The 26,195-nt window shown below is 48.0% G+C and overlaps 1 protein-coding gene across 1 annotated transcript in view; it reads right to left on the bottom strand.

The window, feature by feature from the left end:
- E4F1 (E4F transcription factor 1) overlaps window positions 1–26,195 on the bottom strand; it is a 225,520-nt gene that overhangs the window by 76,127 nt on the left and 123,198 nt on the right. Inside the window, exon 8 of the mRNA XM_086940476.1 lies at window positions 19,872–20,090. Within this exon, the coding sequence (XP_086796602.1) occupies window positions 19,872–20,090 (219 nt within the window). The remainder of the gene's footprint in view (window positions 1–19,871; window positions 20,091–26,195) is intronic.

A 26,195-nucleotide genomic window follows, 5' to 3' on the forward strand; every position in this document is an offset into this window, starting at 1 on the left:
GTTCTGACATCCCAGACTTCTGTCTCCTCTACTAGTGTTAAAGTTCTCCCCAGTTACACGTCTATGTCACGTCATGCTAGCTGCGCGCGCATCCGCACTTCTGCGGACTCTGCAGATTACCTCTGTGCATACACCCACTTATGACATTTTCTGTGACGTCTACCTTACGTCCACATTATACGCCTCCGTGTACGCCTATTACACGCCTTCTTTCACGCCCCCTGCTACGCACATGTGTTCTTATCTTCTCCTTTTCACTTGTTAAGCCTCCTATATGCAATGCTAATGTACCGTTTTACTATATATATTGTGCACGGTTAATATAACGTTGACTTGTCCTGACATTGTCTTGTCATTTTCCTGAAACCCTATTGACTTGTCCCGTGGCTCGAGCCATCGAATTAAAGCCCGTATGACTCAGATACCACGGACTCTGCCTCTCATTTGATTGAGCTATTCTTTTACTTATCAGAAATTATATGGAAAAACTTGTACGGTAAATTATATTTACCACATAATTTGGCGCCCGAACAGGAACTCCTCCCCCACCCCACACGCCGGCGATGCGTCGCAGGCCTTGCCCCCTGCCACAGCCGTGACGGACTCCTATGCGCATCTGCAGGTTTTCCTGTATCTCCCTCAGGCCTACGGAGGTGACTGAGACTGCGGTCGACATCCAGACGAGGCGGTGAGGAGTGCGGAGGATCCCGACCAGAGCCCAGCCGAGAGTAGCAGTGTTCGAGGTATCCAGAGGCCCACCTGTTCCGATGTGTCGAGGCGCATGCGTAGTAACCAGTCCAGTCTGAGGCCTTCGAGTTCAAGTTCAAGTATTGCTCCCGGTGAGTACCGTTGCTAGGGACGCATCTAGACGGGTGCATTAGTTTGTGTCCGGTCAAGACAGGTCTGGGTACACAGTCCTGGTCCGTACGTGTTCACCTAGGTGAGCACGGTATGACGTGTCTCTTTATGGGACCGGTCTGTACTGTTTGGCAGTGCATCTAGTGTTTCAGTAATTCAGTGATCCAGTATTCGAGTCTTCTAGCCTTATCTTACATGATTCCAAGCATTGTGTATCTGTTCGAAATGTTTTAATGTATTTTATGTCGTGGTATGAATGATTGTTTGCTTTTCATTACTGTGGCTTTTGTGTTCGAGTCGAAGTAATAATGCCACTGTTTCCAAAGTTACGTCAGATAGGAACCAGGAAAGGGATACTTGAAGAAGCAGTGCCCGTTCCGCCTAGGGACACTCCAGGGCACTTTATGTACCACAAGCACGGCTTAGATGCCATACTGTACTTAGACTTATGGGTCGATTACACTAAACACCTAGACGAGAAATATAGATGGCCTGTTTCAGGAACATGGGATGCGGAATGCATCATGAGAGTAGAAGCAGCATTATGGAAAAAGAAATCCAGACAGTCCCAGAAAGATGCCATAGAATTGTGGCGTAAAGAATCGCATAGAAGGACAGAGAAAGAATTCAGAAAAGCAGAGAAACATAGGGAAGATTCAGAAAAAGACCGAGAAAAAGAATTAATAGAAGAGGCTGAACGAGTTAAAGCAGAACAATTAGATCGACAAAGAAATGCACTTGTTAATGGCATGTATCCTCTCCTGACCGAGGGCCTGTCTAAGGCCAACCCGGAAATGCCAAGTAATTTACCGCCACCCTTGGTCCCGGCTAAACTCCATCAGACCGCAGCAGAAATATTCCTTTCTTCCTATTTAGATGGTGTAGCTCCAGCATATACCAATGTAACCGTACCACCCGGTAACAATGCACAACAGCATGTTCAAGTCCAGGTCACGACCCCTCCACGTCACCAATTTCCCGTGCATGTTGTCACTTCCCCCGCCACAGGTCCGCCTGCCACTGTTCCCCCTGTTCCTGGTCCGCATAATCCGTTTGGCACAACTGCAACACAGAGTCCAACTCCGTTGCATGTACCTCTTCTACCTGCTATGACAACAGCTACACCACAGTCAGGTTATGCTCATGCTTCCGCTTCGGGAGGTGCCGAAGGAGGCCACCACCGAACCCCGCCACCAGTACAGCGACTGACAATGAGAGAATTAGCTACACAGCGTACCCCGAAAGCGACCCCTTCTGAAAAGCTTAAACAATATATTACAGATTGTAGATATGATCCCGTACCAGGCAAGACTGGGACTATGATGTTAGCCTCGTTACGTTTACGACGTGTTGCAGATTATTTGATTACACTACCAGGGATGCCCGAACAATTAGACAGGATATATCATTTTATTCAAACTGGAGAAGGCCCTGAATGTATTCGTGAAGCCATGGCATATCAGAAAGTCGAGACACAAGGGTTAATATTACGATTCTTGATTAATGGTTTGATAAGAGAACGAGATCGACCAGGTTTTGTTCAAGAAGAGATGGATGTATTGACTAGATGGAGTCAGAATATTGCAGATTGTAAGCATGACAAAGAGAAATGTATAGATGCCATGTCCAGAAAAATCCGTAAAGAAATAGTAGCCATACATACCCGACAGAATGCCGAAAGGACAGCCGAGTCAGATAAGAATGACTCCTCAGAAGAAGAATTAGAAAGTCCGGAAGTGCAGCAAGATACGATAGCGTCTGTAGTTAGAGCGAAACCTCCTAAACAGTACCCTTTAGGTAATCCTTTTGACAGACCCATTCGTCTAGAAAACAAGAAACGTTTCCTTTCCCCCATTCCAGAACTATGTTCTCTTGAACAAGTATTCCAACAGACCGATAATATACTGAAAGAAAGATTAGGTTACTACGAACTCCATACAATGCCTGAACAGAAACTGGCACGGTCCGCAGTACAGTGGGCTGGTGATAGCCACGAATACAATGATGACGCAGTAGCGCAAACATTTTTAAGTCTTTCCCCAGACGAACAACGATTAGTTGGCACGCATATGATCCAACATCTCATTACACAATATGAAAATCAGCATTCTGATCCAGGTCCCTTATATGATTTATTAGACGACTTACTTCTGAAAAGATGGAGATGCCTAGGTACTGATTTGATTAATACGATTCTAGAATAACGTCACAAATTCAGAACTTTCTTAACTCCACATTTTGTTCCAGTCCCACCCCCAGTAAGACAGCCATATCACCTAGACAGACAGAATCCCTTAAGAGAAGTACATCCAATTCAGAAGCCAGATAACACGTTTCAACGCGTATTTGTATACACTCCTTTGACTAAAATGGAATTATTGGAAATGAAGAAACTAGTACCTAGTCACGATAAAGACCCTGCAGGGTTCCACCGTGAATTAAAAGACATGTTACTGATGGGAGATTACACGTATTCAGACATCCTTAAAATGTTGAAAGTATTGTTGCCAGCAGGGATTTACGAGAAACTAAAAGAGAAAGAATGGGAGGTGGGAGATAAAAAGATTGTATGGGCTGAATTAGAAGACGAGGAAAAGACACGTACCCCAGGTTTAGGTCTTGGGGACAAAACTAAAGAATTACCAGGATTATTGGTACAAGTCTTGCCCAGATTACTAACAGTTAAGAAAGAGGATTGGGATGCAATTTCAGCCTGTAAGCAGAAACAAGACGAGGACACTAGTGATTTTTATTCGAGATTCGAGAAATGTTTTATTATTAATAGTGGCCTGAAGACAAGTAGCGAGTCATATCCACATCTTTTTGTGACCAAATTGGTCGAAAACTCCTTACCCCAGGTTAAGAATCGTGTATTGAAAGTTGAGAGTACGTGGCAAGCAAATACGCCTTCCCAAATGTTACAAATGTTACAGTACCACCAGAACAGGATTAGAGAAGAACATGATCACGAACAGAGACGTATGAAAGACACGAAAATGAAGGTATTAGTAGCCCAGTCAGTTCCAGCAGATGGTCAGAGAAAGGGTCCGACACAGTCCAGTCATTCGGCAGCTCCTGTTAAGGGGAACTGTAACTATTGTAAACAGCCAGGCCACTACATAAATGGATGTACCGTTCTGAAACACAATATAGCTACAGGTAAAACGAAAGAAAGACCACGTCCGCCTAGACAGGATCAGGTCCAGCAACTTACTCCGCAAAATGCACAGCCTATGCCTATTCCACAACAGACGGTTGCGGTACCACAGCCCCAGCCCATTGCCGCAGCACAGCATGTCACACAGCAGATGTATCAGTATGCACAGTCAGAGTATCCAGATTACCAACAGTATTCATGAAACAGCCTAGAGAGGGAAGTAGGTTTGCCTCTCATCGAGATTCCTGTAGATCAAGAGGGTCCTTATGTACATAGTCAGGTATTAGGAAAAGACAGAAAATTTTTGATTGACACAGGGGCAAGCAGAACTACAATTAGTCATGACGAGGTTCCAGGGGCACCCCTCTCAGGCTCACAGAATGTTTCCCTTGGATTTTCAGGAAAACCTATTGTTAATGAAGTATCGAAACCAGTTCCCCTTGCAGTTGGTCCATTGTCCCGTACTACAGATTTATTGCTTACGAAATCATGTCCAGAAAACTTGCTTGGTATTAAAACGCTGAAAGCTCTAGGAGCTGTAATCTGTGTTTCTCCGGAAGGAGTGAGATTGTTTCTACGTGACTTTAAGGGTCACTATGTGTTGAGAGATTTTGATTCCCGATTACAGAATGTACCACAGCATTTATGGGCACAAGGTCCGACTGATGTAGGTTGTATGCATATTACACCATATCGTGTTACCCTTAGAGAAGGTGTTGTTCTGCCCAGAATCCGACAATACAAATTGCCACCTGAGGCTGTAGCAGCCTTATTGAAAATCATTGACTAGCTTATTGCTCAAGGAGTAGTTGTAGAAACTGACTCCAATATTTGTAATTCTCCAATCATTCCGATTCTTAAACGTACTGATCCAAATGCACCCCCCGTTTACCGACTAGTGATTGATCTTAGGGAGCTTAACAAATGTATCATCCCTCAGTATCCTGTGGTCCCAGATATTTCATCCCTATTGACTGCCATTGATTCTGAAGCGGTGTTCTTTACTGTAATCGATCTCAAGAATGCCTTCTTTAGTGTTCCTATTGATCCGGAAAGCCAGTACCTTTTCGGGTTCAGTTTAAATGGCCGAAGCTTTAAATTTGCACGTGCACCTCAAGGGTTCACGGAAAGTCCGAGTATCTATAGCCAAGCATTGAAAAGACAACTTGACAGTATCCACATGCCTGCTAACACTGCCCTACTTCAGTACGTCGATGATCTATTGATCACCGCCCGAAGTGAACAAGAATGTGAGCATGCATCTCTGACAGTCCTATATTTTCTAGCCGACAAGGGACACAAAGTGTCTCCTTCGAAGCTGCAATTCTGTGTTCAGCAAGTTGTTTACCTTGGTCACTTGCTGTCCAAGAGGGGGAGACAGCTAACACCTGACCGCATCCAGTTAATTGTACACATGCCACAGCCCAAGACACAAAAGGAGGTACAGGCCTTTATAGGCCTCACTTCTTACTGTAGACAATGGATTCCTCAGTACGCATATCTAGCCAAGCCCCTTATACAGTTGACAACCCAGGAGGCAGCGTCATCGACTGTCCTCCCTTGGACTCAGGAACATACACAAGCTTTTGACTATTTGAAGAAAGCCCTATGTCAAGCACCTGTTTTAGCGACACCATGTTACAGCAAGCCTTTTACACTTTTTGTCACAGAACGCGAAGGTACTGCATTATCAGTTCTCACCCAAGATCAAGCAGGTTCACACAAACCATGTGCTTATTTTTCCAGTACATTAGATCCAGTAGCCCAGGCCCTGAAATCAGTAGCAGCAACAGCTCTAGCAATCAGACAAAGTGATTCTATAGTATTAGGACACCAATTGACAGTACAGGTTCCACATTCCGTGGAAGTTCTCTTAAACCGAACACAGACTCAACACTTGACTATAGCACGACTGACAGGTTATGAATGGACGTTATTCCAGCCACACATAGAAATCCGACGCTGCAATACACTGAATCCTGCTACACTTTTACCGTTAAGTACAACAGACCCTATGTCACATGACTGTGTAGAAGTCATTACCACTATGACAAAACCCAGACAAGACTTGACAGACATCGCATTACCAGATCCGGACCTGACACTTTATGTGGATGGTTCATGTATGAGAACAAGTACAGGAGAGTTAGTGGCCGCATATGCAGTAACCACTGAAACTGAAGTCATAGAAACACATCGTATTGACACCCTGTCTGCCCAAGCAGCAGAACTCATCGCCTGTATTCGAGCCAAGAACAAGAAAGTTAACATATACACAGATTCCCGTTATGCATTCGGAGTTGTACACAACTTCGGAGTCCTTTGGCAAGAGAGAGGTTTCTTAACTTCCCACGGTGCCAAAATACAGCATGGTCCCCTCATTCAAGCTCTGTTAGAAGCAATACATTTGCCCACTGCCATAGCCATCATGAAGTGTAAGGCACACACGAAAGTCACAGATACCATTTCCCAGGGTAACGACCTGGCAGATCGAACAGCCAAGCATACAGCTCAGACTCATACTCATACGATTGATATGACAAAGACAGTAGTTCCGACACCTTGCATGACAGTTAAGGATCCCGCTAGATGTAATTGACATACAGACACATGCTACTCCAGACGAAATCAAGAAATGGACAGAACTAGGAGGGATCCAGACAGAACAGGGATGGATGACGAAGGGAAAAGCCACATGGTTTCTCCCAGACTCTATGGTTCAAGTTATCATTAACACAGCACATAGCCCTGCACATTTAGGAGAAAAAGCCATGTTAGACAGTATTCAAAACCTTTGGTTCAATAAGCATTTACGAGCAGCAGCAAAACAGAAAGTGCGTACTTGCATGATCTGTTGTCAGTTCAACCCCGGTAAAGGCATTCCCGTAGAACAAGGTGGATTTCATCCTCCTGATCACCCTTTTGAAGTCCTCCAGATGGATTATATCCAGATGGAACGTTGTCGAGGATTCAAGTATGTCCTCATAGTTGTATGTGCACTTTCCCGATGGACAGAAGCATATCCAGTCCCAGATTACAATGCCGTGACCACTGCCAAGCAGTTGGTTCGCGAATTTTTCCCAAGGTTTGGTTTGCCTCGTGTTGTGTATTCAGATAACGGACAGCCATTCTCGTCCGAGCTAAAGAAGCAGGATTCCCTTTTGCTAGGTTACCAATGGAAGTTCCACTGTGTTCGGCATCCCGAAGCAGCTGGATTAGTAGAGAGACACAATCAGACTCTGAAAACTCGTCTTGCCAAGGTCTGCGCAGAAAAGGGTGTGGACTGGATAGTAGCCCTTCCAGTCGCTCTCTTCTATATGCGAATGGTAGCCCATTCTAGGACAGGGCTATCCCCGTATGAGGTGGTTTTTGGCAGGCCACCGAATATGTGGGGGACGCCTCTGCCCCGTAAATTAACCGATGTTGACAGTACTATGCTGACAGATTACCTTGCTTCCTTGATGTCTGCACTACAATCATGTCGTTCACAGGTCGCAGCAGCCTTTCCAGACAACACCGAAGTGAAGCCACACAAGATCATCCCTGGGGACTTTGTCTACATCCGCAACTTTGACCGGTCGAGCCCTTTGGAGCCCCGCTGGAAGGAACCTAAGATCGTCTTGAGGACCGCGGTGAAGCTAGAAGGAAGAAAAGGCTGGCTCCATTCGAGCCACGTCAAAAAGTGTTATGGACTTCCGCCAAAAACTGTTTCCCAGGACTACCGCATTCCAACCACTGATACTAAACTCCCCCTGGTAGAGAAAACTTCGTCCCAGGAGTACAGATTAAAGTTGAGGTCTAGTAAGTCAGACAGTTTAATTGTTTAAGTCCCCCTCGGGTGAAGCGGTTAGACAGGTTCCTGACATGTACAAGATAGACCCACATAGTGAGAGAGATAGACAGGAGATCAAGAAACAGGAATATTGCAAGAATCTCCGAAGCCGTTGTATTGCAACTTTACTTGTCATGTTTTTTCTGAGTCTTACGATTATATGCCTAAGCTATATGTTACACGTATATTTTCCTATACAAGCACATTCTTCTTTCAATGACACTGCAGACCATACGTTTAGTGATCTGCCCCCGCACGAACTTTATCGACTTGCCCTGCGTAACAATTCTTTCATCCGTATGTTACATCATTCACACCAGACCAGCAATGCCACTAATTGCTGGGTATGTGGCCGACTCCCTCCCTACCAGAAAATGACGGGAGCCTTGCCTCTTTTTCCTTACCCGTTTACACATAATGGTTCATGTGGTGCATGGTTTACATTAATGTCCTCGTTAGACAGTAAGTCCAAAGTTTCCCAAGGTAATTGGATATGGGGAGACTTGAATACAGTTCTGAATAAGGCATGTTTCCCAGACAAGGAGGGTCTTCCCCAAATGACAGGTAACGATCTAGAAAACGAAGTATATGGATTAGGTAATTTTACACTTCACCTCATGATTTTGAATGTTCAGTCAGAAAGTTCGAACTTACCCTCAATTACAGTTTTACCAGTGAAAGGTGACCTATGTGTTAGAAAGACTGGTTCAGTACATCTAGGACACAGCGATTGTAATACGATTATTGAGTTCAGTGATAAAGGCAAGTCTACATTCAAAGCTTCTCGACATTCCTATTTCATTTGCGGCCATACAGCTTATATACGTTTACCTCTAGACTGGGATGGTACCTGTTACATTGCATTACTACTGCCACCTGTTTTTCTAGCCCCACCTGACTACCATAGAAATTCTCATCTCATTCATTTTAGGCCCAAGAGAGATCTCCCGATTGTCGATCAGACTGAAACCACATGGGAACAATACACAGATTTCAATAAAGGATTCTTTCCTTATTTAGGAACTGTTTCAAATAGTAAACTGATACGCAGATTGACCAGAACCCTTGAAGCAGTAGTGAATGAAACTACGTTTGCCCTAGGTAACTTAACAGAAGAACAGTCTGCTATGAGACTCGTTGTCCTTCAAAATCGTCTCGTCCTTGACGTTATCTTGGCAGATAGGGGCGGGGCTTGTAGAGTCATCGGATCCAGTTGTTGCGTTTTCATTCCTAATAACGCACCGTCAGTATATAGAGCCATAACTCGGCTCCACAAGATTGCCAGTCAGATACACCAGAATCCAGGCACCTGGACCTGGTCCGGTTGGCTCTGGAGCGTGATATCAGCCTGGGGATGGAAAGTCCTATCATTCCTTGGAATAATCCTACTCATAGTATTCAGTTGTTGTCTATGTCTACAATGTGGGCCAGCGATTTGCGGCTTGTTCGCCACATCATGTATTCCCCATCCAAGTCCACGTTCTCGTGCCCGAATGAAAAAAGATGAGCAAATGATGTTATATGAACAGATAGATGGACCCATGAAGATTGATATATCTTTAAGGGAACGTAGGGGACAAGGAGGGAATGAGGTAATTGGAAATTTTTATGGTCAAGTATGTCCCCTAACGTGTACCCCAACGTCTCCATGTACGTGCTTAAAGTACATGTAATTTCCCTCCATGACCGAATATGAAGACGCAAATACATTTGCGTCTAACGTTAACATGTCCTCTTTCAGATCCACCATGAATGGATCGATAATTCAGTTCCTAACCATGCCATGCCAACGTCTTTACATGGTACACTTTTACGTTTTTCCTGGCTCTGCCGAGCTAGGCCCTGATTTCTGCCTCCGAGCCCTTTCTGCTTTCTTTTTCCTGAAAGCTGCAGCATGGACACGTATCCCTGACCTCTGCCTTACTTCCTGCCAAGAGAAGTGGTGCCTGGCTCAACCTGGCCTGCCTGCCAAGATAGTATTTTGCCTTCAAGTTATCTGTTCAGCCTCCTCGAAAATACATTCCTGTCTAGTGATTTAGGTAAACATATCCCTGGCTAGGCGCTAGAGGGCGCACCAGCTAATGGCCGCACTCTAGCGTGGCTCTGGCAGCCTGGCCAGGCAGATCCTGAATTTATCCTGTTCTCCTGCGAATAGACGCCCAGAAATCGCTACACCGGTGGCCCGACCTGTGCTGCTGCTCCGGTCCAACTTTGGGAGCGATCCGCCCTCGGAAGCCTGAGATACGGGGCTGAGCGACCGGACCGGTGAGCGCTGTTGCTGTGCACTGCGGTGGCCCCCGGACATCGGCCCACGCAAGGCCGCGGCTCTCCACGAGGCGGCTGGGCCTCGGGACTGAGAGGCCTGTATCCCGGACGGAGGGCACTGCTGGCGGCCCTCGAGGGACTGCGGAGGTGAGTCTCTCCCCCTGCGGAGCCACTGCACAACGTGTGGGGGCTCTGTGCTGCTCCGGCGCACTTCAACGAGACCGGGAGACCATCGCGGGGCACGCCTGCAGCCGCCGTGTGGGGCGGCCATCTCCCCGCAACCCCGCTACTGACACCGATCACTGCCGCCACCTGTGAGCGGGGTCCTGCGACGCACCAGCGGACACTCTGAGGGCATAGTGGTTGCCCGGACTGCGAATTCTACCCCGCGCATGTGGCACGTTGCTCTCCTCCTAGCCCCAGCGGCCTGCCGCCGCCCCCTGTTGACTCTCCCTGGGCTCCGGACCGCGGTGTCGGCCGCGGCCGCCCACCTCCCATAGCTGATACGCCGGAGCGGGGATCCTGGGACAATCGGTGCACCGAGGAAGGGACACCCCTCTGGACGTGGCTGCCGCTCGGGGGGGCCATCAACGCGCACTCACTGGGAGCTACAGACACGTGCTGAACAGCCAGCTGCGGTGCCCGTGTGGGTGCTTCCTGTCGTGGCACTATGGGCAAAAACGACAACAAGCAGCCCAAGCTCTTTCGAGCCGGCGACTGCCAAAAAACCGCTACGCAGCACGACGGGGACCGGCGGAGCCCCAGGGCCATCGAACGCTGAGCCCCCCACTGCCCCCATGGCCCCAGAACTTAAGTTGATGATGGAGGAAATGCGGCAAGGATTCGCTACGATAGTTGACAAGGTCGACCGCCTGTCCTCCAGAATGGATGGGGTTGCGCAGAAACTGGAGGTCCATGAGGAGCGCCTGGGGGAGGCGGAGAGACGCATTTCTTCCTCTGAGGACACTGCCGCGTCCCACGACGCGCGCCTAACTAGAATGGATAACATCCTAAGAGTAATAGCGGCAAAGAACGAGGAGTTGGAGGCGAGGAGCAGACGCAACAACATACGCGTCACGGGGGTCCCGGAATCCACCAACACTGGACGCATGGAGGACTATGTGGAGCGTATCCTCCTCACGGCAGTGGGCAAGGAGGCCTTTTCCAGCCAATTTATTGTCGAACGGGCGCATCGCTCCCTGGGCCCGGTCCCAAAGCCGGGGATGCAGCCGCGACCCATCATTGCCCGGTTACTTAACTACCGGGACCGCGACACGGCATTGCGTGCAGCCCGCACGGCTCGGAATCTAGCTTGTGACGGAGTGCAGTTTTCCCTGTATCCGGATTTCACACCGATGGTGCAGGACCAGCGGAGGAAATTCCTAGACGTGAAGAAAAAACTGAGGGACATGCAAGTGGACTATGCACTACTATACCCGGCGCGGCTCAGGGTGACCCACCAGGGTAAACAACATTTTTTTACAAACCCACAGCAAGCCGAGGACTATGCCCGCAAGCTGCGCACCGCCAGGAGGGACAGGCGAAACGAGGGTGACGAGGAGGCAGACGTGAACCCGGCTGACCACGTGGATCCCTAACTGCGTCCTTCTGAACAATGGATTGTTGGCTCTGAACTATGGATTAGAGATTGGACTCAGATCGGAGATGCCTGCTGCCGGTGAGGGGATCAGTAACTGCCAGGGATGGCTCTTATGGTAGACCTGTGGTTCTGCGGGTCACTGGTAAGCGACGACTGCTTTGGTATATACCTGCCCCTCTGCTGAAGTTGTTCTAGAGTTGGCCACACTGGAGGCAGAATTTGCACTGAACTGGGTAGCGATTGCTCCTGTGATAGACCTCCTGAATCTTTTGGTATTTTTTCTGGCATGAGGGGAGGGGATATGAGAAAATGTCTTGTCATATGGGTACTAACCTGCAGGGGTAACATATGCCAGGCACCGCCCCACCTTCTCTGTCTTCTCCGTATGGTGCATGCGGGTCGAGGGAGGAGTGTTGGGGTGTTGGAGTGCGTTCCTCTGGTGTCCTCAGAAGGGGATTCCCCAAAAGGTTTTTCAATAGCTCTTGATTGTTGGGGTCGGGGAGGGGGGGGGGGGGGTTGTGATACTGGCAAGATTGGGTTGCTTCAGTGGGTGGAGGGGGGAGTTGGGGGTTGGGGGCTGAACAGTTGTGCGTGGGGGGGGGGTGCGGAACTTGGATGTTGGGGTGCGAGTTGTTGTTGAACGTAGAATTACTGTTGCGTATGGAATGAGTGACGAGAGCGCAGGTACTGGACTCCGTATGTGTGAACGTTCGGATGTTTGCATGACGAGAATGTTCTGGACAGCGGAAGGATATGCGTCAGGTACATTTCGGTCGAGAGCTGCAGGGTCGGCTAAAAGCTCCCTTCAGGGATATGGTGGCAAATACAGGTGATGACACGCCGAATACTGTTTCCATAATGTCCTGGAACGTCCGTGGCCTTAATAACCCCCGCAAATGCAGGAATGTGCTTGCTTATTTAGATCGGCACCATGTGCAGATAGCAATGCTCCAGGAAACCCACCTTAACCCGAATGGTATCCCTAAGTTTGCGTGCAGATGGGCGAGTGTGAGAGAGTTTTCCTCCTATTCCACTTACTCTAGGGGGACTGTTATCTTGGTCAACAAACGATTACCGTTTCAAAAGCTGGGTGTGCGGGTGGATAATGAGGGGAGGTATGTCATTCTTTGGGGAAGATTGGGCACTGATGTGATAATACTTGTGAATTGCTATGCCCCTAATGTTGACACTCCTGGATTCTTTTTGTCGCTGTGGGGCCATGTGCTGGACATTGAAGCCACTCACATTCTCTGGGGGGGGGGGACTTCAACCTGTCGTTATGCCCTATGACGGATAGATCGGACGGCAGTACACAATACAACACGAACGCCAGGGATACACTTCAGGGCATACTGACAGAGGCTGGACTAGTGGATGGCTGGAGGCACACACACCCGACAGTTAGGGAGGGTACACATTTTACGGCACATGCGCGCTCATGGGCACGGATCGATTACTGCTTTATCTCACGAGGCCTCGCTGGAGGAGTTGTTCGGGTGAAACATCTGCCTCGTACCTACTCGGACCATTGCCCTGTCCTGACGGTCCTGGAGATGCCGGGGTACGCTAGGGTGCGCCCGCCGTGGCGGCTCTTTCCCTCAGCCTTGCTGGACCCTGTTTTTAGACATGAACTAGGGGAGGAGATTGAAGCCTTCTTTCCGAGGAACAAAGGGTCGGTCGATAAGGTTGAAACGATCTGGGAAGCCTTTAAGGTGACAGTGAGGGGGATCACGATCTCTAAAAGTTGCGGGATACTAAGGGGCATTGTGCGCACATTACTTAAAATTGAAGCAGAGCTTAAAGCGCTGGAGGCACAGATGGTTAGGGACCCCTGTCCTGACCTCGCTGGGCAGTTCAGGGCACTGCTGTCGACCTATGAGGAAGAAGCGGCCAGGGAAGCAAAGTTCCGGGGCAAATATTGGACGGCTCGGCGCTACTGCGAAGGGGATCGACCGGGAAAGGTGCTGGCAGCTCTCACGAGGCACCAGCGCTTCGCCACCCATATCCTGGAAATCTCTGATAGGGAGGGTAGGACTCACCAGGATTCCCAGGGAATTCATAACACCTTCCTACAGCACTACCAGCGTTTATACTCCACGCAGCAGGTGGGAGAGGTGGAGTTCGGGAACTTCCTGGACGATATCGCACTCTGTTGGCTTGGTGATAGCGATAGGGCGTTCTTGGGGTGCCCGTTCGAACTGGACGAGATCAGAGAGGCGATTATGTCCCTTAGCAATGGCAAGGCGGCGGGGCTGGACGGCCTACCGGCCGAATTTTATAAATGTTATATCGACATCATGGCGCCGGTACTGAAGGAAGTCTTCGAGGACTCTCTCGAGGTTGGGATACTGCCGGGATCCATGAGGGAGGTGGCGATAACGTCGCTGTTGAAGCCGGGGAAGGATCCGAAGGACACGGATGCCTATCGCCCCCTTTCGCTGCTAAACTGCGACGCGAAGATCCTCGCAAAAGTGCTGGCGACGAGGCTGTCCCTGCTTATGAACACCTTGGTGTTACCTGATCAATCTGGCTTTGTCCCGGGGAGAGCTACGTCCCACAACTTGCGCACACTGTTCTCCCTTATACCCACTATTTCTCCCGACTTGCCGATCGCGGCCGTGTTCCTGGACGCCACCAAGGCGTTCGACTCGGTGGAATGGGGTTACCTACTTGCTATACTTGGCAGAATGGGGTTCCCCCGTATCTTTATAGCCTGGGTGAAGCTGCTCTACACCTCACCTGTCGCCAGGGTCGTAGTCAATGGGGTGCTTTCGGCACATATGCCAATCACGAGAGGAACTAGGCAGGGCTGCCCCCTGTCGCCCCTGCTTTTCGCCTTGGCGATAGAACCGTTGGCTTGTAGAGTGCGACAGTTGCACAAGGCCAGTGCTTTTAACTGCCATCAGCGGCAGATAAGTATTTCGCTCTATGCGGATGATGTCACGTTATAGGTGCGTAACCCACAAGATCACCTTAACTCGCTACTGAGGGAGTTCGTGGCCTTTGGCGGCATATCAGGGATACATATAAACTGGAAGAAGTCGCAATTCTTCCCCCTCACACCTTCAGTGGCTCGGTTCCCGCTGGATTACCCCCTGGAATGGTGTGATTCCGAATTGAGGTACCTGGGCATAGAGGTGTCGCTCGTTAAGGACGACACTATTCGGTCAAACTATGGGGTGGCTATCTCGCAGCTGACTGATAATGTATCCCGCTGGCGGGCCCTACCAATATCAATGGCAGGGAGAGCTTCCCTGATTAAGATGGTCGTCCTCCCCCGGTTCCTCTATCTATTCCAAAACATTCCCTACTACCCAGGGGCCTATTTTTTTAAACGGCTTCGTTCTGAGCTCTTGCGCCTCTTCTGGGGTGGAAAGCAACCACGCATTAGCTGGAGGGTCCTGACGCAGCCATACGATAGGGGCGGATTTGATGTGCCCGATATGGAATTATACTATCTCAGCGCTCAGACTCAACACTCCTATTATTGGGTTAACCCCGCTCCCTTCATGCCACAGATCGCTGCCGAGGACTGGATCGTTCATCCGCTCCCGCTTAAGGGCATGCTGATGGGACTAACTGGGGATGTCGAGACGCCTGCTACTACTGTTACCTGCACTATTGATGCCTGGCGGAGAGTAACTAAACTGCTGGACGCCCCCTTACTTTATTCCCCGGTACTGCCCCTTGCGTACCATCCGAAACTTTCACTTCTAACGGAAACCGGATTTCGGTCCATGTGCAAACGCATACACCTCAATACATGGGGTGACCTATTTCTAGAAGGGACGTTCCGTACAAAAGATCAGATGTTCCAGGCTACCCCCCCGACGCCCATGGAGGTGTTTTACTATATCAGACTCAGGCAGGGCATGCGAGACATACTCCCCAACTTCCCGGAAGAACCTGGGTCTGTGCTGCCATTGCATACCATGCTCGTGTCGGATGGCAAGCACTTAGTGTCTAAACTGTATGCCGCCATACGTGGGCAACGCCCATCGATGTTGTCAAAGGCTCGTACTAACTGGGACTCCGAGCTGCCCTCTGCGCTCACAGATGAGCAGTGGGATTACTGCTGCTCGGGCACGGCGAGAGTCTCCTCCAGCTGCCGGCTGAAAATAATTCATTACAAGTTTGTGCAACGCTATTATTATACTCCAGTCCGGAAACTCAGGTTTCATCTTTCGGAAGATGATAGATGTGTAAGATGCCGTGCGAGCGGCGCGGATTTCCTCCACCTGGCCTGGGAATGTGGAGCCATACACACGTACTGGGAACAGGTACATGCCGCACTCCAGATAATGATTGCTAGCTCATTGCCCATGGAGCCAATAGTGATGCTTTTGGGTTACACCAAACATGTGCCCAAACCGGATCGCAAATTTGTTGACATTGCGCTGCTCCTTGCTAAGCGGAGGATAGCTTGCAGATGGGGGAGGGGGAGAGCGCCAAAATTTAAGGACTGGCTTGAAGACCTCACATACTGCCAGGACCAACATGGTGTATATGCGGAACTGTTGCCGACCCGCTGCACGCCTAGCGACTTCTGGTCTCCCTTGCAGGTATACTTGCTGTCCCAGGCGACACATAGCGAATCCTCTGGAGATGACGAGCCGGCCCCGGGCCTGTGAGCATATAGACGATGTGCATTGTATTCACCATATTACTTCATACATGATGGGGGGTACTCACACCGCCTAACGTACGATGGGTGGCCATGACGGTTGATAAAACACTGATAGTGTAGGACTGGGGATACCTGAAGACCTTGGGACAATGGGGTAGGGAGGGACCTCCTGCGCCCATCCAGATCCTGGGATAGAGAGGGTGGGCACTCACACGGATAGCCACATACACCCGGAGCTGCAATCGATGCTTGAGAAGGGGGACGATGGGCACGGCCTAGCGCTGTGACTTGCCCCGCATATCCCTTCACTGGAAATTAGCTGCATTACCTAGCAGGGAAGCTGCCGGTGCTCTGGCAACCCATTGATGTACACATGATAAGATGCCTGCATTGTAGTGAACTGTACGAAGCTGTTACCTCTCTATTGATCGTACCATGAGACTTGCTCTACTGTATGGCAAATGCTGTCACTGTCATGTTTCTTTTTTTATTTTTTTTTGTCATTTCTGTACTGTGCGCAACTAATAAAGGTTTAAAAAAAAAATAAAAATAAGGATAAAAAAAAAAAAAACATATCCCTGGCTGCAGAGCAAAGAGCATATCTTCCTGTCTCCATGCAAGTAATTTACAGTTCCCGTTGCCATAGTAGGCCCATGGCCCCGCACGTAGACACATATGCACGCACTAGCATTCAGTATAGTATAGCCTCTGCCCGAGAGACCTTTTACTCCAGATAATACATCCTCCAAAACATAAGATACCAGATATGTTATAGGTCCAGGTCGTTCTGACATCCCAGACTTCTGTCTCCTCTACTAGTGTTAAAGTTCTCCCCAGTTACACGTCTATGTCACGTCATGCTAGCTGCGCGCGCATCCGCACTTCTGCTGACTCTGCAGATTACCTCTGTGCATACACCCACTTATGACACTTTCTGTGACGTCTACCTTACGTCCACATTATACGCCTCCGTGTACGCCTATTACACGCCTTCTTTCACGCCCCCTGCTACGCACATGTGTTCTTATCTTCTCCTTTTCACTTGTTACGCCTCCTATATGCAATGCTAATGTACCGTTTTACTATATATATTGTGCACTGTTAATATAACGTTGACTTGTCCTGACATTGTCTTGTCATTTTCCTGAAACCCTATTGACTTGTCCCGTGGCTCGAGCCATCGAATTAAAGCCCGTATGACTCAGATACCACGGACTCTGCCTCTCATTTGATTGAGCTATTCTTTTACTTATCAGAAATTATATGGAAAAACTTGTACGGTAAATTATATTTACCACAACTCTTCAAATATTAACCTTGTCCTTATACTGTATGTTTAATCCTTTTTTCTTTCAGCGGTGTGTTACAGTTCCTATTAGTTACAGAGACCCCGCAGATCTGTGTATGTGTCTATTCCCATTTTATTGTTATTGTAATAGATACCCCAGTTCTTAGTGAACCAGTGTGCATGTGTTATTCTTATGATAGAGCTAGCCTTTCTTCTAACCAGATGCTTTAGCAACTGATGGATCATAAGGAAATAGGAGCGTTTAAATCAGGGAATAACTCTTGCATACAGTGTGTGTCTCTTGTTCTTAAAGCGCAGGTAACCTTTCCTTCTAGTCAGGTGTTACAGCCAGAACAGATGCTGCCCCTGATCAGGTAAGTAGCCACTGAATAATTAGGGAGAGAGAGGAGCCCTTGAGCGAAGAAACTAGATAGACACCAAGTAATTCGGCCATTCCATAATATTATTGTAGTAGTAAACCTTTAGTGAATAGTGAGAGAAACTTCCCAACATAGAGAGAGAGAGAGCTGAAGGTATTCATAGGAAAGTGATCGTCGGTGGTAAGCGGCGTTAAAGAGAGCATCAGGTGGAAGCCTGATGTGTAGGTCCGCCGGATTGTGGACCGGGCTGTGAGTAAGAGAGCACCAGGGGTGAACCTGGTGTGGAGGTCCGCCGGATTGTGGACCGGGCTGAGAGTTAGAGAACACTGGGGGGGACACCAGTGCTTAGGTCCGCCAGATTGTGGACCGGGCTGTGAGGAAGAGAGCACTAGGGCTGCAGACCGGTGTGTAGGCACGCAGGATTGCAGAGGTGCCGAGCGAGCACTGACTGTGGTCAGTGTGTAATGGTAAATAATCAGAACTGCCCCAGGGTAGATTAGTCTGGACCCATGAGGTCGCGAGACTACGAGGTAGGAGTGTGGTGTAGGGCATGGACGTCCTTAGTAGTCAGTGAGTATTCCTAGTAATCCCTATAGATTTAGTGGTGTTTCTGATGATATGAGCTTGTATATTGCGAGTTCCCCATCCTCAGGTAGGTACCCAGGTGCCTGGATAGATGGGTCCTGAGGAGGGAGGTGGTTACGTTTTGGCCAGGTTGGTGTTGCTCTGGTGAGCTGGTTCTATCTGGTCTAAGAATCTGGTCATAACAGTAAGTCACTTGAATTTGTACCCCAAAGCTTTCAATTTGTTGAAATCTGATGAGCAGAGAATACAATAAAGCTTGAGCAAATGCAGAGGGACTGGTCTGCGGGTTTCCCACCCTTTTTCTGATACTAAGGCACCAACAATCAATCGCTATTTCTGGTGATCCAACATACTGCCTTATCATCAAAATCTATGCTCTCTGGACATATATTACCAGGATCATCCAACCTAACAAAGAATAGAAAAGGGACTTGCTCAAATAACTTACATGGTTTTTAATAGAATCCAAACTATGCTCCAAATCAGCTGTTGAGTTGGTCAATTTGTTTAATATACTAATCAGACGCAAGGGTTAGGAATGTTTTGAAAATCCTTTGCTGATGAATTGAGGACCTACCACAAAGTAGCATAATCCACACACTTTAAAACCAGTCACCAATATTCGTCATATCATTCAAGATTGAACATTTTAATGAAGTACTTTAAACGAAACAGACTACCACAACATGAGGACTGCAGATGCTAATTGTTTGTAATGTCATGTCTGTTAAACATTTGCCATTCTTAATTTAAAAAACTGGCTTCATATGCATTGTGTAACTTTAAAGTACATTATTTTCGTATTGAAAAACTTGTGTTGCTTAAGTAAATGGATACACCTTAAAAAGTAGGCTATTTTATTCACCCGTTTCCAATTGGAAAAGAGTGAAAAGAAAACAGAGACACATTACAAAGAACCCCGGAAAAGCTTTTGCCAGAGTTACTCGAAACCTTTGAAGCCAACAACAAAAACTAAGTTTATTTCAAATTACCAAACTGCCTACTTCTTATGCCTTAGTACCTTACAACAGACCGGCATACTCTCCTTTAAATGTTTTTTTTTTTACCAGTGCTTAGTTACATTTGCTAGTTAGCGCAGGTTGGTTATCAGTATCACATGTAGACTGACTATTGACCAAGAATTACAGGGATAAGAGAGCCCAGAGTTTCAAAATATTTTATTGATTTACATGAAACCTGCTCAAGGAAAATCTGAAGATGCCAGAGAGTATGATTTCTAGCCTTCTAGTACCTTTAAAAAGTGATCTACAGAACTTACCGCTTCATGTTCTTCCATTTGAGCACACTGAGATCCTTCTGGATTTTCTTCCCCATCATCTAGGTCTTTTAATTCCTCTGAGGAGCTGATCTCTTCATACTTGTGCAAGTCTTCCAATTTCACTGTTTCAATAACAATGCCAGAGTTCTGCATGGCATGCCGCAGAAGATTGTCACTGTTAATGCTCCCATCGGGTAGAATCACTTCAGAGTTAGAAGCCTGGAGAAAAGACACAAAAGCTATGAAAAGAGAAGTACTTTCAATTCGGAATGTAATAATGAGAAGCTCAATGATCTGCCTATAAGTAACAGTGAACATATTAGGCCTGGGGAAAATGAGAAGGGGTATTTAGTCCACATATGGTGGCCAGGAAAAGAACTAAGTGGTTATAAATTAAGTGCATTACAGGAGTCAGTGAAGGTCTGAGCTTCAGAGTAGCGAAGCCATAGACCGAAACATTAAACCCACCTAACACAAGAAAATGGATTACTTATGGACCCGTGGGTGAAAGGCCAAGATGGTCTAAATACAGCCGGTAGAATTGTTTGACTCTAATGTTAAATGTGAGACGCCCGGCATAGACATTTGTGTGAGTGGCAAATAAGGTGCCAGATAAAGAATCCTTGCTGAGAACTGCTATCCCTCCTCAAATTTGTATAGGACAGTCTGATCTTTTAACCATGTTTCTGTGAGAATAACTAATCAACAGTATAATCTAATTAGAAATTGTGAATTAAGATGGCAGGGTTTAATAAAGAACAAGTGTTTAATAAGGCACAAATGAGATGCACACAATGGCGCTCAATTGTTCTTCTCACTATTAGAGTAAATGAGTAGATAGACCTGTGCAAGAGGACCCTTTGTTTTATGCCTAGCTTGACAGGGCCATAGCCTGCAGAGCTATTTTCACCAATTCTTTAAAGAAAAAACACTAGAATAGTCTTTAGCTACGCCCAAGCGATTAATACTCTCTCAGCTCATGCTACGGGCTGTTTGCTGTATCATTCTACCTCAGATTGAGTGTGTACATTGAAGATATAAAATAGTTTCTCATAAATTGCAAACATGCACTTAATCATCACACATTACATTATTTATCTCATTTATGGTCTCTATTAAGAAAGCAATCATCTCTTCTGCATCTAATACAGAAGGCTGTTTGTAAGTCATTTAACACCGTTCTAGCTGTCTCAGACAATTTTTTCCCACAAATGAGGAGAATACAAAAATCCCACATAATATACATGCAAATATTGTATTTTTATTAGCATGCTTCATCCACTGGTCTGTTAAATTGTCATTCACATCTTGCTTCCTCCCATCGCAGCACAGAGCATGGAATTGTTCAGCTCACTTTACCCACTGGCTCCTTTTATTTAGCGTGACCACACAAAGGCTGTGCAATAGAGAATATAATTCCTAGGAACCTAATCACAAATAACCCTAAAATGATTAAAAATACATTTAGAACTCATTCAAACAATGATTGGTTTCATATTTTGAAACTAAAAAAAACACCAAGTGGATACATAATTGGGAATTTTGTCCCATTTTCTGTACTTTCACTCTTTTCTTGCCTTTCGCTTACATGTTTTTTTTATCTGTATTGTCAATTTAATGTAATGGATGTTGATTGTATTGTAGGTTTATTAATAGATGCATTCAATTTATGGCAGACGGTTTTATTTAGTTTATAAATATGAAACCAATCATTGTTTGAATTACGAGGATGAGTTCTAAATGTATTTTTTATCATTTTGGGTTTATTTGTGGCTACTCCTGACGAAGGTGCCCATAGCGCTGAAACGCGCGTCGAAGATCATAACCTTGCCACTTTTTGTTTTGTCAATTTGATGCAATTTTAATAAGATAATGTAATGTAAATAAGATCAACTAAAGCCATCATTTTGATCTGTTTTAAATTATTGGTATTTCTAGGATTAAAAATAACTTTTTTACATATATGATTCTATTCTTGAACTCATTTCTTGTATGTTATTAGGTGTAATGGGTTTTTACATATTGTCCTAGGAATTATATTCTCTATTGCTATTTTGCCCTGTCCTAGGAATTACAGGGGGTCCTTATTACTCACACACAAAGGCTGTGCACATCCTCCTAAAAATATTCTCTCTTCCATTGCAAAGCTCATTCAAAATGTGCTTTTTTTAAATGTGTTTGTAATAACTTTAAAACCAGCTATTTATTTTGCCTGCACTACTTTTTAGGCCTCGCGCCTAGCGATACACTGCGCAGCAGTGTTCTCGCAGCGAGAGTCCTTTTGGCTGGGTTTTGAAAATGACCCTGGGAAATGCACACGCTTGAGCGTGTGATTTTACCGTGGCAGCCTGCTATTGGCCTTTGCGTGCGTGTTTTTTAAAATAGCACACAATAGGCCAGAGGCAGGCGCATAGCTCCGCCCCTGGCCTACTGGTGTCTATTACGCGCATTTCCTGCCATATGCTTTCAATTATCGTGCACGGGCGCGATCACTGAAAGCATATGGGCGCTCACGCACCACTCGTGGTTTTGTTATTTTCAAAAGCGAGCAGCGGTCGCTTTCGGTTTCATGATGGCGGCATCGCTTTTCTCATCCCCAAGAACTTTTTTATGCTCGTTTAAATCATGCCATTTCTTTTTTTTTTTTATTCTTTTTTTTTTAAAACCTTTATTATAAAAGAGCACACAGCTATTCAGCCTAACATCCCGGAGGCAAGGCAGCATAGACTCAGGAGGAGAAAAGTGCAAGGTGATTCACATCAGGACATTGCAGGTTGTTTTTTATTTTTTTAAGAAAGATAACTAAACCAAGAAAAGAAACGCCAAAAGGCGCGCGAGATTGGCAATGGAGCAACAGAGACGTAAAGCAGTCGGCTAAAGGCAGAGGAGGACAGGTAGAGGATCGATAAAAAGAATGAATGGTAGGATGGGGAGGGGGGGGGGGGAAAGCAGGAGAAGTACAAACAGCATAAAACAGTTGGTGTCACAGGTTACGGTGATAAGTGTTCGTCCAGAGGGACAGGTTCCGGCGGCAGACACACATCGCCCCTGTACGCATTCCATGCCCCCCACACTTTATTCCATGTCTGAGGCCTCCCCCTGGCAACATAGACCGTCTTTTCCCGGAACATGCACCAATCCATGTTGGCTTTCCATTGTACCACCAGGGGGGCTGTAGCAGCACCCCACTTTTGAGCAATATCACGCTTGGCAACCATATTGCCCAATGTCACCCAACGAGTCTGCGCCGTGTTGTGATCAGACGGTTCCCAAACGTTAAGGAGGCACCTCCGCGCCTCTGCTGCCAACACCACACCAGTCACCTTTCCCATAATCCGGTGCACTCTCGCCCAGTAAGGGGCAATGACGGGGCATTCCCACAGAATATGTAAAAAGGTTGCGAGAGCCCCACAACCTCGACGACAAAGGCCATCGGGCGAGAATCCCATATGCAAGAGCCGAGGGCCGGTGACATACACCCGGTGAAGGATTTTGAATTGCACCAGTCGGAGACGTGAGGAGATAGCGACCTCCTTAGGGGAGGACACTGCACTCTGCCAGTCCTCATCGTCAAGTTCCAGGCCGTCCGCCGTCCATTGGTCTCGCAAGCACAGGAGGAGATCAGTTCGAACATTAATTTCTTCTAGGACAGGGAAATAGCACTGTCAGGCATATGGCCATCCAGTATCCTGTCCTCTAAGGGGGAGCTTTCGGGGATCTCTCCCTCCGTCGGCTTGGCAGAGAGCAACGCGTGTCTCAGCTGGGCATAGCGGAAAAACTCCGAATTGCCCAAATGGTATTCGGCCTGCAGTTGAGGAAAGGTCTTGACTTCGCCCTTAATAACCATATCGTCCACCCTGGAGATGCCTATGAGATCCCATTTGTCGAAGCCCTTGGTGTGCCACAGCCTGCCCAAGATATCAGAGTCGTACAGTGGGGTAAACCTAGTCAGTCTGCCCTGCCAACCCTGCGCTTTAGTGATCGTCCGCCAAATGTGAACCGCTGCCTTGGTCGGGCCTGATAGGCGCCGGTCGAAGGATCTGGAATACAGGGCACGATAGTAGTTGCCACCGCGTAAAAGCCACCTGTCCATTGCGTAGCCTGGGCTATCCATAGGGCCATAAAAGCCGTGGTTGATAGCAGTGAGCTGAGAGGACCAATAGTACCGACGTACATCCGGTAGGGCGATGCCTCCGTCGTACCACGGCAATGTGAGCTTCTGGATGGCGACACGGGGTCGACCATCCCAGAGCAAGGCCCGTTGCAAGCTCTCAATCTCCCGAAAATAGCGGGCCGGAACCGGGTCCTGAGTGTTCTGTAAGGCATACAGAAACCTGGGCAAGGACATCATTTTGAACAATGCTGCCCGGCCCAGGAGAGAGAGCGGGAGCCTGCGCCAACTATCCACATCTCTCCGCAGCCGCTGGAGAGGGGGGAGCAGATTGTGGTCGTATCGCGCCTTAGAACTACCGGAAATGTAGATTCCCAGGTACTTAAAGCCCTGTCCGGCCATCTGGATATTGCAGCCTCTGGGGAGGCACGGTGTGTCCCCCTTTAGAATGTAAAGAGAAGACTTGGCCCAGTTGATGACCAGGCCAGAGTGGCGTCCAAACAGCCTGAGCACGTCGCACGCCACAATGAGCGACTTGAAAGGAAGTAAGGTAGAGCAGAATATCATCTGCGTACAGGGAAACTATCTTCAAAGCCCGGGGCCCAGGTTATACCATGTAAGTCCGGGTGTGTACGTAGCATGGCCGCAAGCGGCTCAAGAGCCAGGGCAAACAGGAGAGGTGACAGGGGGCAACCCTGCCTGGTACCTCGGTGAAGGGCAAAGGACGCCGACACGCGGCCATTGACTGTGACATTAGCCAGCGGGCAAGCGTAAAGGAGTTGCACCCAACTCAGAAAGACCGGTCCAAATCCAAGCTTCGCCAGCACCGCCCAAAGATAACTCCACTCAAGGGAGTCAAAAGCCATCGTGGCGTCAAGAGAAGCAAGTACCGCCGGTTCCTCGAGAGTGTGAGCTCTGGCCATAACACCATGGAGCCGACGCAGATTAAGGGCAGTGTTACGGCGGGGAATAAAACCCGATTGGTCCGGGTGCACCAAATCACCAATGACTCCAACCAATCGATTGGCAAGCAGTTTGGCTAGGATCTTAGGCTCCACATTGAGGAGAGAGATGGGGCGATAGGACCGGCACACGTCTCTTGATTTTCCCTCTTTGTGAATAACCACGATGGTGGCCAGCCTCTGATCTAAGGGGAGGAGGCCCTCGTCCAGTGCCTTCAAAAACATAGTCCGCAGGTGCGGGGATACCACATCCGGTCGGATTTTGTATAACTCGACCGGAATACCATTGGGGCCAGTCGCTTTACCCGACCTTAGTGAACGGATCGCCAAGGCGACCTCGTCAGCGGATATGTCTCGATCTAAGTCGGCACGGTCCTCTTCAGAAAGACAGGGAAGGTCAATCGTTGAGAGGAACGCAGCAGAGTCAGCCTCGGAGCGGTCTGAGTTGGAAGTGTAGACACCCTGGAAATAATCAGCAAAAGACTCGGCAATAGCACTTGGGTCCGTGACGGCGACCCCGTCGTCGCCCAAGATCTCAGGCACCACGCGGCTAGCCATCTCGCGCCTGTCCAGCCAAGCCAGCAGATTCCCAGCTTTATCCCCAACGTCGTAGATACGACCTTGCTGTTCCTTGGCCAGGGTGAGGGCAGCATTCGTGGCGAGATCATGGTATTCCGCCTGTTTAAGGGAAAGGTCATGTAAAAGAGAGGGGTCGGGCTCGGGTCCCAGTCGGGACTCAAGGCGCAAAACCTCGTCTTCAATACACGTGAGGTCGGCATCTCTGACTCGCCTGGCCTCCGCAATGAGAGCAAGACCCTCACCCCTTAACACAGTCTTGAATGCCTCCCACAAGGTAATAGCCGAGCCAACCGAGCCCACATTCTCCGAGAAGTAGAGGTCGATGGCCTTAGCAAGGAGTGCACGAGTCCTGAGATTACGGAAATACCATGGGTTAACCGCCACCGGCCGGTCAGACAGGACGATGTTAAAATCAAACGAGACCCACAACGGGGAGTGGTCGGAAATACCCCGTGCCAAAAAACGGGCCTCAGACACGGCAGATGCATGTGCAGCTAGGGTAAAAACGTAGTCTATACGGGAGAGACTACCATGGGCACTCGAAAGGAAGGAGAAATGGCGGAGCGCGGGATGTAGTAGTCGCCAACTGTCCACCAGACCCATGGAGTCAAGAAAGGAAGGCAACCACAGTTGGGAACTGCGGAGATCTCTCGGCGGTTGGCGGTCCAGGGA

This window comes from Lissotriton vulgaris, chromosome 10 (genome assembly GCF_964263255.1).
Source record: "Lissotriton vulgaris chromosome 10, aLisVul1.2, whole genome shotgun sequence".
In the NCBI taxonomy this organism is placed as follows: domain Eukaryota; kingdom Metazoa; phylum Chordata; class Amphibia; order Caudata; family Salamandridae; genus Lissotriton; species Lissotriton vulgaris.